This window comes from Propithecus coquereli, unplaced genomic scaffold (assembly GCF_000956105.1).
Source record: "Propithecus coquereli isolate 6110/MARCELLA unplaced genomic scaffold, Pcoq_1.0 Scaffold23, whole genome shotgun sequence".
Lineage (NCBI taxonomy): Eukaryota > Metazoa > Chordata > Mammalia > Primates > Indriidae > Propithecus > Propithecus coquereli.
The window spans coordinates 6104158-6123589 of record NW_012147841.1 but is presented as its reverse complement, the minus strand read 5'-3'; the positions used below and the strand labels follow the sequence as shown (position 1 = coordinate 6123589).

At 33.2% G+C, this 19432-nt stretch overlaps 1 protein-coding gene across 7 annotated transcripts in view; it reads left to right on the top strand.

Moving 5' to 3' along the window:
* The window catches only part of OXR1 (oxidation resistance 1), a 549925-nt gene extending 535689 nt beyond the window's left edge, over nucleotides 1-14236 (top strand). For 3 of the 7 annotated variants that reach the window (XM_012645319.1, XM_012645320.1, XM_012645324.1), the window contains 6 exons: nucleotides 69-149; nucleotides 2019-2144; nucleotides 2905-3057; nucleotides 5077-5172; nucleotides 6756-6829; nucleotides 12307-14236. In XM_012645319.1, coding sequence (XP_012500773.1) covers nucleotides 69-149; nucleotides 2019-2144; nucleotides 2905-3057; nucleotides 5077-5172; nucleotides 6756-6829; nucleotides 12307-12442 — 666 coding nt within the window. In that variant the 3' untranslated portion in view covers nucleotides 12443-14236. The remainder of the gene's footprint in view (nucleotides 1-68; nucleotides 150-2018; nucleotides 2145-2904; nucleotides 3058-5076; nucleotides 5173-6755; nucleotides 6830-12306) is intronic. The other 4 variants (XM_012645321.1, XM_012645325.1, XM_012645322.1 and 1 more) reach the window with 3 other exon arrangements.
* Nucleotides 14237-19432: the final 5196 nt, after the last annotated feature.

Genomic DNA, 19432 nt, shown 5'->3' with positions numbered 1-19432 from the left:
TTTTTTTTTTTTTTTGCTATTTTTCTCAACTTTCAGTGGAATTATTGTCTTCCTGTCTCCATATTCAGGTAGTGTCAGTGGCTGAGTATCACCGCAGGATCGATGCTCTAAATACTGAAGAACTGCGCACACTCTGCAGACGGCTCCAGGTGCCCCCTTCAGTAGTTTAAACCCCTCTGGAGATTGAATACTTTCTGTCTTTTAGTGTTCTCTGTCAGGGCAAATCTCACATTTGAAGGATTTGTTTTGACTATAGCACTAAAATAACCCATCAGAAAATTCCTTCTTGTATTAAAGATTACAGTATTGCCTTGAAGAGCTGTAGGATTATCTTTTCTGTCATCTTTTCATTTGAAAAATAGTCTGAAGAATTTTCCTATCATTTCAGAATTATTCTCAGTACCGTGTTTCTTTGAGCCATGAGAAGTTTTCATTTAATTTTAACATTGGAAGAATGTCTTTGGTTTTGAGAATGAGTCTTTACTAACAGAATCTGAAAGATGTGATACTATAGGAAAATTTACAATTTAAATATTTATATATATTTAAATATTTTCTCTTCTTTAAGGCTATTTCATTTGTATCAACTCCACATCAGATATCTTAATGAGATAAATTGTTTTTTTCTTAAGGCATTCCTGGTTGGTATTAGAAATACTTTGTAATAGTCTAGGTTAGGCACCAGAACTAGATAAATTATTTAAAATTCTGTGAAATAATCTCTGTGGTTTTTTTGTTTTAGAAACAAAAATATAGTTGAAAACTCAGTTTTCAGTTTTGTGTATTATTAATTGTGTGTTTCCCTCTTCTTAATAAGTGCTTTCATAGCTTTGCTAGACCTACTGAATTTTTTTTTCTTTTCTTTTAATGCTTCTAATGCTGCCTTGGATTTCTTTTTTTTTTTTTTTTAAACCTTTCACATTATCAAAATAAAGGTAAAACATTATGATGATGTGAAAGAATTAATATTTAGCTTCTCATCAAAAAACAATACGATTCTAGAACATGTATTGGTTGAAAATATATGGTATTCAGGTTTGATAAGAAATTTGTTCAAGGAACAAAATAATTTAGCAAGATTTCATTCCTGTATAGAGTCACAGTCACCAAGCATTGCTGCATTTTAGTTATCTGCTCCAGTAGAATTCTGCATATTTTATAATTTAAAAGTTTCATCAATAGTAGTTATGTTTCATGTCTTTTATTTGCTAATGTTATTGTATTTTATATATTAATAAGTTAATATTAAAAAGTAAGCACCAGTAGAATAGATTGTGTAGTAGTAAGCTTTTCTTTTTTAGTTAATCAACATTTTTATCATTTTAAGAATACTTTTAAGATCATTTCCATCAAACAAAAGCATATATTCTTTTTCATGCATCAGATTGATCTAATTTTAAAAACAGATTTGTGAACAAATTAAAATTTATTGTTTGGTCCAACTAGATAAAAAAATTCAGTGTTTAGAAAATAAAAAAATGAGAGCATTTAAAAAAATAATGGTAACTTTTTTATGAAGCAAATGCGCACACATACCTCAATGTAAAGAAAGTTATACTTATTATTCTATGATTCTGTATGTTAAAATTTTGGCACCCAGGAAGTTTTCTTAATTATTTTTTATTTTTGACAAATTCTGTGTTTAGCATAAAAAAATAATCCTACATATTTTAAATAGTAGAAATAAAAAGCAAGCTAGCTGACTGACTTTTGCCCTGTAGGGGTTAAATTAAAGTTTGCATGCAGCTATCTCCTTTTCCACAGAAATGTGGGGATTTATCATTTAGTACCAATCTGTCCTCATGTAGTGGATGAGAAAGTATTTATTGTTATAACATCTTTTTCTACATTGGATACAGCATTGATGTTAGGGGGCCATCTTTTGCCTCATAAAATTCTAAGTTAAAGCTTTAGCCAGCATTTCGAAGGTCTAAAGTTTTATTTATCTCAAAGTCTGAAATTTTTAATAGCATATCACAATCTTATATTAATACACTGCTGCTGTTTACTTTTTTTAGATTACTACAAGGGAAGACATAAATTCAAAGCAGGTTGCTCCTGTGAAAGCAGAACTGGAGTCTGAATCATTTCGACCAAACCTAAGTGATCCCAGTGAACTTTTACTGCCAGATCAAATTGAAAAGGTATGACATGCCCACATATGTGCATTTCTGAGCGTGTGTTCATGAGAATAAAACAGCCTTTTTTCAGTTTTTTCTAAAGCAGAAGGGTTACTACCGTTTCTCTCTAATGAAAAGAAAAAGTAAGCAAAATGTAGTGAACTAGTGTTAAAAGAAAATATTAGGAGATTTAGGTAAGCAGACACTAAAATAAATAGCAATAACACTATAATAGCCAATATTTGGTTTATTATTGTGTGCTAGTTACTTGCTTTATGCGGATTATCTCATGTAGTTGTTACAACAGCTGTAGAAATTGGATGTTCATTGTGCACATTTTTTAATAAGTGAAAAAATTGGGGGCATAGAAAAAGTAATTTGTTAAAGGTCACACGGAGTATCCAAGCTTGATTTCTAACTCTGATAATCTGTCTCTAAAGCCTATTATTTGAGAGATGTTTTAATAATCAAGCTAACAATCCATCCAATATTTTTGTTAATTCGATACAGAAGGCACTAGCAATAAGTAATCCATGTTTCTTGTTTCTCTTCTAATTTGTGTCTGGTTCAGCATGATTCTTTCTTTTTCTAATGGACAATTAATATTTTATGCTGAAAATATTATTTTTCAAGCATCTCAGTATCTTTGAGAATGATAAGTGATTTCTACTGTTAATTCTCGTAGCCTACATTTTATAAGTACCATTAAATTCCAACTGGCATTAGTGTCCTACATATTGAACAATAAGCTATCAAGTAAATACTAACATTTTGTTTTTCAAAGCTTACAAAGCATCTTCCACCAAGAACAATTGGCTATCCATGGACTCTTGTTTATGGTACCGGGAAGCATGGCACAAGCTTAAAGACACTTTATCGAACAATGACAGGTTTAGACACCCCAGTGCTGATGGTGATTAAAGACAGTGATGGGCAGGTATGAAAAACTAACTGCATTAGATGCCTTATCCTTTAAGAGATTACAGTAACAGTAATTTTTAGCATATTTCTTTGATAAAAATTATTCGTTAGTACATTTTATTGTTTAACTGATAATTATTGGGTACTTTTAACATGTAAGGCATCACTGAGTGTCACAGAAGATAGATATAAGCATGAATAATTAAGAGTCACTGCCTTCAAAGAGATTATAGTATGGTAGAAAAGGACATTTAAGTATACCAGTATCTCTAATGCTGAGCAAAATATGCTAAGTATAGTAAGAGCCCAGAAAAAGTGAAAGGGTGGGTGTTCAGAGTAAGAGTTGCTCGTGTCTCTTTGGGCGGAGGTAAGAATGAAGTTCATGGAAAGGGTGAAAACTGACAGTCTTAAAGCATGGGTAGGGTTTTAATAGTTAAAGATAATCATGTGAGGGTGATGGTAAGAACAAAACCACAGGTAAGAGACAGAAACATTGGTTTGTTTCTGAAACACAAAGCTCAGGTCAGTTACCAGCATTGGAAAGTAATGAGAGGATAAAATAGCAATATTAATTAAAAGTAAACACTAGTACTACTAACACCTTGAGTGTGTTTATTATGTGCCAGGCACTTAACTAGTCACTTTATATGCATTATGTTTTTTAATCATCACAGCCCAATAAGATTGATACTATTATCTCTGTTCTAAAGATGACTTAACTATGACTTAACAAGGTTCATCAGCTTACCCAAGGTTATATACCTAAGAAAAGGTGTTTGTACCAATGAAGATGAATGAACTACTTCTACATGCCCTGGTGTAGATAAGTGTCACAAACATAATATTGAATTAAAAATCAGACACTAAAGAGTAACTTCCTTATGATTGCATTTATAGAAAGTGTATAAATGTGATAGTGTATATAAAGTACTTAGAGTCCAGTGTACTAGGTAGGGACTCAGTAAATGTTTATTGGCTTCTAAACACCTATTTCCTTACCTGTAAAAATACTATGCCTGCCTCTGTGGTTTGTTATTAAACTCAAATAAAGTAAGGTGCCAGAAGTACTTCATGAACAATAAAGCATAATGTAATTGTTAAAAAGAAAAAAAAGAAAGAAAGAAAATTTATAAATGGACGTAACAAATCTATGGTGGTATCAGGCTAAGTGGCTTTCTTCAGGGAGGTGGGGCTGTTGATGATAGGGGGCATAAGGAGAGCTTCTGCAGTCCTGGTAATGTTTCTTGTCTGGATGAGGGTTGTGTGGAACTCTGTGGTAATTCTAAATTGTGCTGTACATTTATATATTGTGTACTTTTCTGTATATATATCTATGTAAAATAAGCTTTCAAGTAGGAAATCTTATAAAAATTAAGATGGAATGTCAGGATAGATAGTGACTGTAGAGATAATCTGTCAAACTGTGCACTCCTGTTTATGATGTGGATACTTGAACCCATAGCACTGAAATGACTTGATCAGATCTCTTACTCATTCTTTCATTAGGGCATCTTTTGTGTTTCTTATATTGTGCAAGGCCATGGGGTTGGAGGGCAAAACAATTCAGACTCAGTATCTGCCCTCATGGAGTTTACTGTCTGATTATGAAGGAAAAAATAGCATACTTTCTAAGTAGTAGAATGTTAACCTGAAGGATTTTTATTTCTCTAAGTGCTGCAATCTCATAGCAAAATGTTATCCTTATGCTATGTACATTTTGCATATAATTCCCTCTGAAATGTGTTAACCACTTTTTAAGATTGTCTATTTAATTGTTATAATAAATATCTTTTTAGATTTCAAAACGAGGAAAAAATCTGTTTTTTGCCACTGAGAAACTGATATCTTTGTATTTGACAGTAATATGAATTATATAGCAACTGATCATTTTTCCCTTTTTAAGTACAAGAAATTAGATAAAACTATACCAGATCCTTTTTTTTTTTGCATTTTATTTAAGTATATGATGGAATGATACTTAATGAAACAATTTAGTAATCATGTCATTTAACATGCCTTTTTTTTTTATCCTTAGGTTTTTGGTGCATTAGCATCTGAGCCATTTAAAGTGAGCGACGGCTTTTATGGTACTGGAGAGACCTTTGTTTTTACATTCTGTCCAGAGTTTGAGGTAAGGATGACTATTCCAATATTCTGTTATAAAGAGATTGCATAAATGAAAAGAACATGTACTTTGAATTCATGCACACTTACATTTGATTCCCATCTCTAACTTGTACTTAACTTTTTTTGGACCATTTTGAACTTCACCTTTCCTGTAGATAGCATGGAGATTATAAAACATAACATGGTTGTTTGAAAATTAAATGAGAATCATATATATACACAGCACTTGGCATAGCACCAGACATGAATCATGGACTCAGTAAGGAGTATATATCATTACTATTCTGTTTATGAATTGTCATTGTAAAATTTCTAGAAACTTTTAATGACTAAATTTAATGATGTAAGTCTCAAAAACTTAAAAAACCTAATTATTTGAATTTAATCAGTAGTGATTAACTGATTTCTTTTCCTTTACACCTTATGTGCCTATCTTTACTGCGGCTTGACTAATTTAAATTGAATACGTTCTAATGCGAATAAAGTCTAAAATGTAAAGGTATAAATGAATTTTAATTTTAGTAAATGTGTGACTCTTTTTAAAACATTGAGTGCAATTCTGGTATATCAAACCTTCCCTAAAAGGTGAAATTATATTTTAATCTCAAGAAAAGGAATCAACACCATTGGTTAAAAACAAAAAGAGTGACCTTTAGGAGCAATTTTTATAATGAACAAAATAGGAAAGATTTAGTAATATAATAGAAATCCTCTTAACAAACTTGTGCTTAACTGGCTCACCAGATCAATCAGTGCTTTCCATTCCTTTCCTAAAATATATCAAGTGATACCTACAGCTAACTGAAAGCTCATAGTTGTTACAAATCATTAAGCTTCAGTTGTGTTTATTTTCAAGGCTTTTTATGCTGTTGCTACCGTATAACTGGAATAATGTAATTAAATTTTATGTAACTGTAAAAATACAAATGTTAAAGTTTTATGAATACTTTTGAAAAACTTGATAAAGATAAGGTTCTAGAAATTGCTGTTACATTAGATTTAGGTAAAACATCCATAAAAGGTTAGAAAAAAAAATTTAAGAATAGGAACATCTAGTTTTACTCTCAGATTTACTTAAGTTCTCACTGTTATTTAAAGAAATTGAAACTGGAAATCATAAAAACACTTTATGGATATGGTTTATATAAGAATGATAATCACCACATCCATACCCAAAGACAAGTCCTTGGCCCCATATCAAAATATTAAAATGTTATCAAATTTATACACATGTATGTTTAATGTTAAAATAAAAGTAATGGCATTTATGTTCACTTTTTTAAACTGATTTTCTGCTTTCTTCAACATTTTTCATTGATCATCCCACTCTTGGTACGTAGTCAGAAGAATATGTATTAATATGAAGTGTTAACAAGATTTGAAAAATTGGAATTGAAGGTTATGTTATAGTAGAACATGTGCTTTCAAATTTAGCCATACAGACACTGAAACCCAAACCACCACCCTTCTCTGCCAAGCTTTTATGATGTTGTTATTCCTTTTCTGTTAGTCTAATATAGGCTTTATTAAGTACTGGGTTTTGGAGAACTAACTCTGTATAGTAACCATTTTCATCTATTTATACAGGTCTTTAAGTGGACAGGAGATAATATGTTTTTTATCAAAGGAGACATGGATTCACTAGCTTTTGGTGGTGGAGGGTAAGTCTCTTGAACATTCCACCATGAGATTTTTGAAGAAACTTTAAAAATGTATTTGGATTATTTATAAAATCAGTTATCTTTAAAAAGGTTTGACATTAGAATTCAAATTTGTATATTATGAAAAAGAAAGTATATACGAGGTCTGTCTGGAAAGTATCCAGCCATGTAGTATGAAAAATGGAAACATTTACTGAAGAAGATACAAGAAACATTGTACATAGGACAATGATGCCTCAGTCCCCTTCAAGGTAGGTACCTTAGGACCTCACACAGTTCTCCCAGCATCTCTTTCACTGTTCAAAACTCTCCAAAATCCAGTGTTGGAATCGCCATCAGCTGCCTAGCCATATTTTCCAGAATCTTATTGACAGCCTGAAATCTCTTCCCTTCTTTCAAAGGAGATTTTAGTTTTAGGAAAAGCCAAATGGCACAGGACCAAATGTGGATGATAGGGGAGCTGAGTCACCTATGTGATTTCTTGTTTCACAGAAAGACTCTGCACGAGATGTGATGCATGGGCGGGTGCATTGTCATGATTAAGCTGGCAATAGACAGTTGCCCATAGCTGCAGCTGTTCTCATCACATTGTATCTCTCAACCGACGAAGAACTTTCAGATAGTGCTCCTTATTAATTGTTTGGCCTGGAGGAACATACCTGTGATGGACAACACCTTCCAGTCAAAAAACACAGTTAACATGGTCTTTGCTGCCAACTGGCCCTTCATTTCCAGATCACAGCCATACAAGTAGACCCACAATTTATCTCTGGTTATGACCTTCTTGAGGAAATCTGGTTAATTGGTAGCTGTCTGAAGCAAGTCATTAGCAAATGCAGCATGTTATTCCTTATGCTCTGATACCAGAAGCCACAGAACACATTTTGCCACGACACATTTCATGCCAAGACCCTGAGTTAAAATCTTGGACACAGTAGTTTTTGGAATCCCCAGATCGGCTTCTAGTTCACGCACTGTCAGTTGCTGATCTTTGTTAATTGTAGCCTGTACGTGTCCAACATTCTCAGGTGTTCTGCTTGTTGCAGGCCTTCCAGAACATGAATCACTTTCAGCAGATTCTTGACCATCTTTGAAGCATTTGTGCCACACTTCTATTGCGCTACACTCATTGCATCATCCCCCAAAGCCTACTGAACCATCTGAATAGTTTCCATGGAGGAATGTTCAAGCTTAATGCAAAATTTGACACAGATTAGTTGCTCTACTCAGTCAGTCATTTTGAATGTGCGGCCACACGGTACACATGTTCGCCCAACAGCGTCTAGCACCCCGCCGAGTAGTACACTGAAGGTGTCATTGTTCACGCAAGCACATTCCAGTCCACTCTCCTTGGCTGCCAGGTTACATTGATGTCACACAAACCATTCTCATTATATTAACAATGGCTGGATAGTTTCTGAACAGACCTCATATTTGCAAGAAGGTCTTGTAGTACTTGAGAAGTATATTATTTCAAACTATTGGTATTTATTTTTTTCTTCATTTTAAAATTATATGTTCAGTTGATTCTCTTTTGATAAAAATCTATCTTTTTCTTCAGAGTACAATGGCTGTTTGATACTTAAAAGCGAAATATCCCAGTACCTTTGAACTTCTCAAATTTTTAAATAATCAAGGTGGAATTTTATTTCTTCCAATATATAGAATAGATCCAATTGTTTTTATGTTAATTCTACTCTGGAAACCATTTGGATTATATTTTGGACAATAATAGAAATTGATTTACCTGAAGAAAGTTTTAGTGACCCCCAAACTTTGAAGGGGTTTTTGGTTTGCTTGTTTATTTTGTTTTTAACTGTATGAAGCAGTCAGTAATTTGATTCTTTTGGCATAGCAAGCACTATGAGGAACTTTGTTTTCTTATTTTGATATGCCAACCGCATTTAGTCTTTACAGTGTTTGGAGGTAGCCTGCTCTGCTAGCTCCCAGCCTAGACTTCTCAAATAGTGCTTAGCAGGCATCACCTCCTTCCTTTGGTATTTCTTGCTATCCTTCAGTATTAGACATAGGTATGCTAAATAATTTCCAGACTTGTAAAAGTGTTACATTATTTATAACCCACAGCTGAGGATATATATAATGATAATTTATTCAGACCACAGAATCTTTTTAGCCTTCAAGAATATTCATCATCCCAGAAGATTCTAACAAATTTTCTTACAACTTCTTTATAAATAGATATTTAGAGGACATGATTTCAGTGATTAAAAAATGATCATGGTTATCATAGCCTTCTCTGTTAATTTTAGTTGTCAGACTCAGCATATAATGTCCATGTGGTCCAGTTACACCTGTTTTAGAGGAGATACCATTCAGCCTTCCCCCAAATGGTAGTCTTAGTATTGATTCTGTTAGTTCTCCAAAAAGGCCTTGCAAGCAAGTGGCTTATAATTTCAAGCTGTTGTGGGTACCTTGAGAAATAACACAAATGGCTTTGAATGGCTTTGAAAATAACACAAAATGTCCTCAGATATCTGCTGGAACTAGATTTTGATTGTACAACATAATTGCACGATGGTAAACTAACCATTGGGTCATTTGATAACAAATTAAGATGAGTTTCCAGTCTTTGAAGAAGAGTACAGGTCTAGAAAAGAAACAGGGACTTGATATTCCAGAATTCCAAGCAGGAGACTCCAAAAATTCAAAATCATGATGTGGTGGGCTTAATGTAGGCTTTGGAGTCAGGTAGATCTGATTCGTAGTCCAGCTTAAATATACACTATATGTGAGACTTGAGCAAACTCCCTAATAAATCTAAACTTTCCTCGCCTGTTAAATTGGAGATTAACTCACCTTTACAGGGAGGGTGTGAGGAATTCACAAAGTTATAATCTCTATACAAATCCTAGTATAGTCTCTGCCATATAGTAGGTACTTAACACATAATATCCATCTTTACTCATTTCCTTCTATCCAAAATTATCTTTTCCCTTTTGATACTGTGGAAAGAGTTCTGCCTGGGTTCTACCTACAATGTCATTGGACACATGAATTATATGCCATCAATTAAGGATTTGGAAGACTGCTTTTATTCTTTTCACTTCCTTAGCCACTCTATTCTCAGAAAGTCATATGAATCATCTTTAAAAGCATTGCTCATATAAAAATATACCTTCTATGTGTTTCACCTGGGACATCTATAACTTTTGAATACATTTACTTAAATATTTGGGGATCATATGCCCCTTTGAAATGCTGATGAAATGACATGGAACCTATCATCCTAAAATGAATATACAAACCAAATTTTACATATGATATTAAGGAATTGACAAAAATCTCAAAAGCTTTCAATCAGGGCTTCAGAAAGTTCAGATTACCTTCGGGGAAAAACCATTAATACTTGGTAAAGCTTATTACAGAATTAATGCCATTCATGACAATCTTGAAGGTCAATTTTGAGGTAGTTCTTAGATCTAGTCATCTGAGATTGCAACTAAATGTCTAATCTCTTTTTTTTAACCCTTTCATATTTGGCAAAAAAGAGGAATTTACAAGGAAGTTTAATTCTTTTGTATTCTCCTTTCTAAGAGACTGACTGTGATAGTCTATTCCCACTTTAAAAAACATAGATATCTCTTTAAAGGCATATTGTTGGCATTAGTATTGGAGACTTTAGAAGTCTATTGTCCTAAGACAGTGAACTTTTTAATTAAAATACACTTTCTAATTTATCTGTATGTTTTCCAGTGCTGGTGTCTGACACATAAATGCACATTTCAAGTTGAATAAATAAATAAGTCCAACATGAATTTCAATTTGAATCTTTAAAAATTATGGCTTCCTCGCAGGGGTAGGGGTACATTTTGGGGACCATCTGATTTTACAGTGCTTTCATATCATAGACTCTGGACTGGCATGATTTTCAGGATCATCTTGTATCTTAGCAGAGCATTATTTTTATTTGTACAGAGGGCTCATTAAAATATCATAACTGGTTATCTCATTACAGTTTATTATTTTCTTGAATGGCACTGGATGATCTCGTTACCTGGTTTACCTGGTCATTGTGAGTGACCATACTGATCAGTCTTTTCTGTTTTGTTGTAAAGTACCAATTCTTTCAGGAACCATTCTACATGGTCAGTGTATCCACCCTTCTCTGCTTAAACAGAAAGACATCTCTATACTTAGAACTATATATATAATGAATACGTGTTAACTATATATCTAATGCTGTTTTTGATTACAGAGTATACATAAATCATTTATTTTGTTCTAAGATAGCGTTAAAAATAGATCAGTTCCTCTTCCCCACATTATTTACATTAACGATGCCATGTGACTCCTGTTGGCAGCCCTAAAGGTCAAAAGTTAAAGCCATTCAAATTTTAGAGTTATTTAGGCCTTCAGAGATTACCTAATCTGATTTTGTTTCTCTGTCTCTTTTTTTATATAATTGGCAAATTCCACCCCAGAGAGGTTAAGTGATTTAACCCAGTTTCACATAGGTAGTGGCCCACCGAATCCACAGATAGGTCTTAATCCCAGACCGTTTTTTTTTTTTTTTTCACTGAAATATAACTACCTATGTTTTTTAAAAATCTCCCTCTCCTAATCTCTGGTTCAGTTCTACTCACTTGATATCCTTAGGTAAAGTTTAGAGAATCTCCAAGGGTTATCTCTGGATATTATATTAATACTCTTCTGTTAGTTAGAATAAAGTTCTTCATAGGATAGAAAGAAGCCCTATGAGAACCTGTTTTTTCTTTCTGGGGTATGTATTCCAGTTAGATAAATTGGACCTTATTATCTATCTTTTAATTTCCTATTATACCAGGCTTCTATCTTGGCCCTTCTGCTTGATAAAGAAGCTCAGCGTCACGTATTTATCCCTGTAAAGTCTTCTTAAACTGAGCTATTGCTAACCATTTCCTACTCAGAAAACTAGAGTTGTTTTTACAAAGTTTGGCATGTTAAAGAAAAAATAAATTCTAGTTGCTCATATTTGATGATCCATTTTTAGCAGCAGAATCCTCTCTAAATATCTCAAAGAAACATAAACCTTATTCACCATGCCCTTAACATTAATCCCACATTTTATTTTCAATGATACGGAGTTTTCATACCTTTGAGAAAGTCATGTTAAATATGCTACAACAATACCAAAAAGAAACTCAAAAAAACATGCTAAAAAACTATGATACCAGGCAAAAAAAAAAAAACCCTGATAATACCAGGCAAAGACTAACAGAGTAGTACCTGTATCAAAAGCTAATTCTATATAAAAATAATTTTAAAGTTCACATTTTATTCCTCAATCTGTATTATAAATGATTTTATAATGGGATATGAATAAAGCAAAATTGCCTATGTCAATGTGGAAAGGAGTAGGGAAGGGTTTGGGAAAATTAATGAATTTGTGGTTGTAGGATATCAAAATGTCTCATTTAAATTGTTTTACAACTTTTAGGGCATAAATATCAAGAGATCATTGTTTTTATGTATTGCAGAGGAGAATTTGCCCTTTGGCTTGATGGAGATCTCTACCATGGAAGAAGCCATTCTTGTAAAACATTTGGGAATCATACACTTTCTAAGAAGGAAGATTTCTTTATCCAAGACATTGAAATCTGGGCTTTTGAATAAATACAGTGGTCTCTGTCTTAGCAGGATAATGGCCCAAACCTGACATGGACAAGCATTGTTTGGAAAGTTCAAGAAGCAATACATTGTAACATGTCACTCATACTTTAAAATTAGTCTGTATCACCATTTATTACAGCTATGATTTTGGAGTTTATTTTTCAAATCATGTTTCTGTTCCAGAGTTCTTTAGGTTAAGGGCATGGCCTGGGTCCATGTAGTAGTATAACAGCTTGGGTGTTATCAGAATTTTGGCACCATTTTGATCATAGTGACAACCTCATTTTCAATTCATGTTATCTCAGTCTCCTAATAGGATGGTGCTCTTTTGTTGAACCTATTTTGGTTTATTGTTTTTTTAACTATATTGATTCATTTTACTAGAGCAATCTGATTGGGGAATTGAGGAGATAAAGACTAGATACTCCTGTATCTGTGAGGTTGGCACAGGTGACATTTGGACTTGCTCATCTTGTTCTTACGAAGGAAAAACCACATGCCAGAATAATTACATACTTCATAGACTACTGAGTTCCAATTTTAATTCACACTACAACATTCTCTTTAATAACTTTGCAGGTATTCTCAGTTTCATTTTAATAAAAATGATATTTGAGGAGAATTCTGATTGTAATAGGCCACACACAGTGCACATGATCTGCAGGTTTGGGCATATGCTTTCATCAATAAATTATCTGATAATGAGTTATAAAATGACAAAGGAGAATGAGAACTTAATGATTCTATTGGATTTCATATAGTAAGCAAGAAATTATACTATTTACATATGTGTAGCTTAGTAGGGCATTATCATAAGTATAAAAAAACTATGAAACAGATGCATATTTCTTCAACATATCGTGTCAGGTATACTGTTTTATAGTTTGGTTGTTTTAGCCTTGTTACACACCATCTCTCAAAATATGGGTTACTCCTGTTGAAAAGGAAAAAAAAAAGATGTGATTTATTTTTTGAGTGGTATATGTTCTTAATTATCATTAGTATTTGCTCTTATAAAAGGGCAATGATTAGAGTAGACAATATTGTAATTCAGTAGACTTGTTGAATATGCAAACTTACTGTCAAGTGACCTCAAAAAAAATGAAAAGATAGAATACACTAGTAGTTCTTATCCTCTTTTGTAGGAAACAAATAATAAGCCATTGTGGCAATAATTCATCAGTTAATTTCAAAGCTTCATGTTATGCAAAAAAAAAGAAAAAAACCCTGCTGTTATACATGTGACAGTGACTTTGTGCTGAAATTTCAGCTATTCCAGATAAATACTGTATATCTTGTAAATTAATGTTTAAAGGTAGGTTTGTTCTTATAGAAAGTGTTGATTGCCAGGTTGCTTATAGCACTTTAAATTATTCTAAAAATGAAATTATAAGCCAAATATGTTGGCTTAAGTAGATTTAGTTATATAGCACTTGAATATATTTAGTTCTTTTCAAAGTTTAGAACATTATTTAAAGAAAGCATTATGCTAATGGAAAAGAAGATATTCTATTATAATATGCTATTGCTGAATATGAATAGAAGTACAGGGCATCATTTCCTTGTCTATGTAAAGCTCTCTCATTATAAGTTAGTAACAGTATATAGACTAAATGTTTACAATATAGGAAATTGTAAATAAATATATCAGTTTTTTTCCGCCTTTGGTCTTCCACAGCAGTATTATTGTCTTTGTGGAGTTGACTAATTATTAAAAAAAAAAATCCTGTAACGGATTTCAAGTACAATAAGATCATAGTGGTGTATACCAAATAAAATCGAATACATAAATACAAACTTGAGTTTGAATTTATTGAATAATCAAATGATTTTCATATCTACAAAATCTTTGATTAAACCATCTTTTATGTTTAAAAAATGGTGGTGGTGGTGGTGGCAGCAGTAGCAATGGAGGTTGCATTCAAGTAGGGGGAGATGGGAAAGAGCACTTAGCACATGGGAAGTGCAAGTCATTTGATATTTTTTATGTGTATTGTTTTCATTTTTGGTGGAGAGTGCATAATAGGATAAGCTCCATGTCATAAATAGCTTTGTGTGTGGAGTGCCAAGAGATTTTGATTTTTTAAAAAATTCCATAGCAGTAATTAACATTTGAGAGGAGGAATGACACGGCCAAATTTACACTGTAGGAAAATATCTGTGAAAATTAGATTAGTAGAGGGAAAATCTAGAGACAAGGAGAACAATAAACAAGTCTTATGTAAAATTTGGAGAAAAAAATGATGAAGCCTGATTAAGAATAGTAGTAGTGGTAACAAGGAAGGAGGCGTGGATTTGAAAGAGATTTAGGAATTATGATAGACAGGAGTTGGTTATGGATTGAATGTCAGAAAGAAAAAGTCAAGGATAGCTCTCAGGTTTTTGACTTGGGAATTTAGGTGTATTATTCATGGAGATGGGCAATGTACAAAGAGGAGAAACAAGCAGATGGCAAAATGAAGCTAGTCATGGACCTTACTGTAGTATGATGTGAGAAACTGGAGAACAGATTTGGGGGAGGTAGGACATTTTATATTCCATGCTGAAAGATAAAAAGCTTTAAAAATCGACAACATACAGGTAGATTTGAAGTTATAACCTGTAGATGAAATGCCCTTGGAGATTGTAGACTGGATTGAGATAGACAAGTGACAGGCAGAAGAAGAAGGCTTCCATCTGAAGAAGCTATTAATAGAATGGCAAATTAAACCTAAAGGAAATAGAAGGTGGGACACAATAAAGATGTGAGCAGAAATCAATAAAATAAAAGACAAGTGTACAAAACAGAAAATCTCTAAAAATAAAATTGTAAAATTCAACACAATCAAGGGGAGAACAACAAATTATTGTTGTGAATAATTTAAAAGGAGATGTCACTAGAGAGCTTCTAAACCTTAAGAAAAAGGAGAATATTGTGAACATCTTTGTTTCAATAAACTCTACAATGTAAGGGAAATAGAGAAACAGAGAACAGAATTTATTAAACCTGACCCAGGAGAAATAAAATTTTTATATTACAGAATTTGAATCTGTTAATTTAAAAAAGAAAATGCCTTTCCACACACACATAAACCCGTGTCCAGATGGTTCCACTTCACAATTTTTCTAAGTATTTAAGGAAAAAATAGTATCAGTCTTAGATACTATGTTAGATACTTAGATACAAATTCAATATTCAAAAAACAAAAGCAGAACAAAATCCCTTCATTTTTTATGTACAGACAACAAATATGAAATTTAAAATCTTATTACCATTTGTAATACCATTGAAAATATCAGATTTGTAACAAAAAAATCTAAGAAAGATATACCATACCTAATGATTGACAAACAATATTAATTAAAAAATATCAGTTCTCTAAAATTATATTGGCAGTAACAATCTCGCCTAGGCTTATTTTTGTGGAAATTAGCCAATTCTAGAACTTACATGGAAACATAAAGGCAAAGAATAACTAAGGCAACATTGAAGAGTGAGGATGTGGTCTTCAATACCTGATAGCATGATATGTTAAAAAGCTGAGTAAGACAATGTGGTATTGGTCAAAAGTCCAGAAATGAACTGAACTTTTTTAAAAAGGTGACACTGCTGCTCAGAAGAGGATGGTCTTTTCAATACATGATGCTGGATTAATTGGATATCTTCATGGAACGAAAAATCTTGACTCATCTCACACCACAAACTAATTAAAGACTGTTGATCTAATTGTGAAAAGTAAAGTAATAAAGACATTAGTTTAAATATATAGGAGAATATCTTTGTGACCTTAGGATAGGCATATATTTCTTACATGGGACATGAAAAGCACTAAGTATAAAGGGAAAAAATATGCTAAATTAAAATTTTAAGCACATCATCAAAAGGCATCATTAAAAGTGAGAAGGCAACCAACAAAAATGAAAGATTTTTGTGATACAGAGATCTAATGAAGGAGTCACATCCACAATGTATAAATCACTACAAATCAATAAGAAAAGACAGTTCGACAGAGGAAAAGGCACAAGGCTTTAACTGGTAATTCCCAAGGGTATTAAAATAGCCAATAAAAGTTGTTTTGAAAGGGAATGTGAAGTGGAACAAGTTTGGAAAACGTTTTTGTTGGTATCAACTAAAGCTAAGCACGTGCATGACTTTGACCAGCAAATTTAATTCCTTGGTATGTACCCAACAGCAGTGTGTATATTTGTTTACCAAGTGATAGATAAGTGCTAGAATGTTTACAGATGAGCTATCTGCTTTCTCCTCTTCCCATCGTCTTCCCCTCCTCCACACACCTACTCACCCTACCTGTTGTTTTACTGAATCTCATTCTGTGACACTTTACCTTTACATACTTGCATGCATTTCCTAAGAACAAAGATACCCACTTACATAACCACAGTACAATGATCAAATTCAGGAAATCTGACATTAATACAATAATATCATCTAATATGCAATCCATTTCAAATTTCGCCATTGATCCTGTCAGGTCATTAAATATGGAATATCCAATTTCGAATCAAAAGTTTATTATATCTCAAACAAGAAGCAGTACAATTAAAGTATGTGCCTAAACTATGGACACAGTTTTGCCATCTTTAAGGTAGCTTGTTTATGCCAGCAGCAAAGAAGCCTGGAGAGTTAGTGGAGGTGAAATCATGAAAGGCACTTTCCACAGTGTGTTGAGAATGGAATATTTTTCCTTGCAAGAAGTGGCCCAAAGCCTAGAAGAAGTGGTAGTCAGTTGGTGCAAGGTCTGGTAAATTCGGTGAACGACAGAGTTTCCCAGTCCAGCCTCTGTAGTTTGAGCAGCATTGTTTGTGCAACATGTGGTTGAGCATTGTCTTGCAAGAGGATTGACTTGTTTCTATTGACCATCGGCTGCTTCATGGCAAGCATCCTCATCATTTCGTCCAATTGGTTGCAGTAGACATTCGATGTAATCAATTGACCGTATTTCCTGAAGCTATAGTGGATAATACCAAACAGACACCATCAGCTTTTTTTTGATGAATATTTGGTTTTGGACTGTGTTTCAGCACTTCATCTTTATCCAACCATTGTGCTGAATGCTTGAAATTGTCAAGAAGCATCCATATTTCATCACATGTAACAATATGGTGTAGAAATGCTTCGCCTTTATGTCATGACAGCAAAAAAGGTAAGCTTCAAGACGACTTCTCTTCTGACACTTGTTTAATTCATGCAGTACCGTCTATTAATATCCAGCTTCTTTACCTTGTTATTTATTTCCAATGGTCCAATATTGTTGCAAGAGTAATGTCAAACCTTGCTTTTAATTCACATGTAGGTTGAGATGAATTCGCTTCCACTGAGCTTTCAGCTCATCATTGTCCACCTTGGTCTCAGTTTGCCCACATGGCTTATTTTCAAGATTTAACGCATCGACTGCCACACTAGAAAAAACAAAAAATTTTCCCTGGGACCACAGAGTTTTATTAAAACAAAATGATCCTTTCTAATTTGTTATTTTTTATTGTTTTCTGTGTGCAAGTTATATGTAACACAATCCACTGTGCATTCATTAGCCACATTTTCCCCAAACACTATGTTGATATTTTGAGCTGACTGCACTGCATTGGTTCAATGATGGAACGCATATTCAGTAATAACATGAATTTTTACTTATCCGTGGTTTCACAAAAATTGCTCTAAAAACAATTTTGAAAGATAATCACAAGCCAAACTATGTGTTTGAAAGAATGAGGATGTAGCTTCATAATAAAAATAAAACAAGAAATAGAAATAGGACATTTCATACTTAATAACCTGAGGCCAGTAATAGTATCCTTTCAAGCATTACTTTTCCAGATCTGTGATCTAATCCAAGATTCTGCATTGCATTTTAGTTGTTTTGTCTTTTTGTTTTCCTTTAACCTGAAAGAGTTCGTTATTCATTGTGCTTCATGCCAGTGGTATGTTTGAGGAGTTCAGGATTGTAGAATGTCCTTCGATGTGGATTTGTCTGAATTTTTCCTCATATTTAAAATTTGGGTCTTTGCTCATATGCATCTTTTGACAGGAAAACCCCAGAAGTGAGTTTTGTCCTCTGCACCTTATCAGGGTCCACATAATGTACCTTTGTCCTCTTATTGGTGATAATTAGCTTTGATTAATTGATTTAGACAGTGTCCACCATGTTTCTCCACTGCTATCATTTTTCCCTTTGTAATTGTTAAGTAATATATAGGGAGAACTTTGATACTGTAGATATTCTATTCTCCACCAAACTTTCCAATGTTTTTAGTAGCCATTGAAGATTCTTGTCTGAATTACTAAGATGGTTGAAAAATTATGATTTTTTAAAAAACTCATTCCCAACATGTTTAGTAGATGCCATTTACTATAAGAAAGAGCTTTCCTTTCTCCACTTATGAATATGTATTATCAGTATGGACTAATGGGTTCTCTCTTTTTAATTCATAAGCTTATATAATCCATTTCTATCCTAGATGTAACCAATGGGAACCCCGACAATATGACTTATGTGCATTCTCCATTTCCTTGAGTGCTTGCTCACTCCTAGTGCAACAATGTGTTCCAGACTTATCTGTACTTCTGCAACCCGATCCTAGAATCCACCATTTCTGAAAGGAGCCATGTTTTTTTTGGAAGCAGAATGGTATTTAGAAATCTGGGTGTGCTTTTTGCTACTAGAGTTGTATCATTGCAGGGCCTTTCAGGAGTAAATATACACAGCATGAATTCACACGGATACCTCCAATTCCAATGTGACATCCCAGAGTTCTTGCTTGTCTTCCCTCCTTCCGTGTTTGTTTCTCTCTTTTCTCCCAAAGTAAGGACATCAGCATATTTACTCATTTGCTTAATTTTACAATGCCCATATTGTAATTTTGGAATTGCTATACCTATACCCTTACAAACAAAATTAAGTACAGTTTAATATTTCTTTGCAGTTCTTTTATGCCTTTAGATGGAAAATATTTAATCAAAAGTTATTGTATTCAAAAGTTAGGTATAGGCCCGGC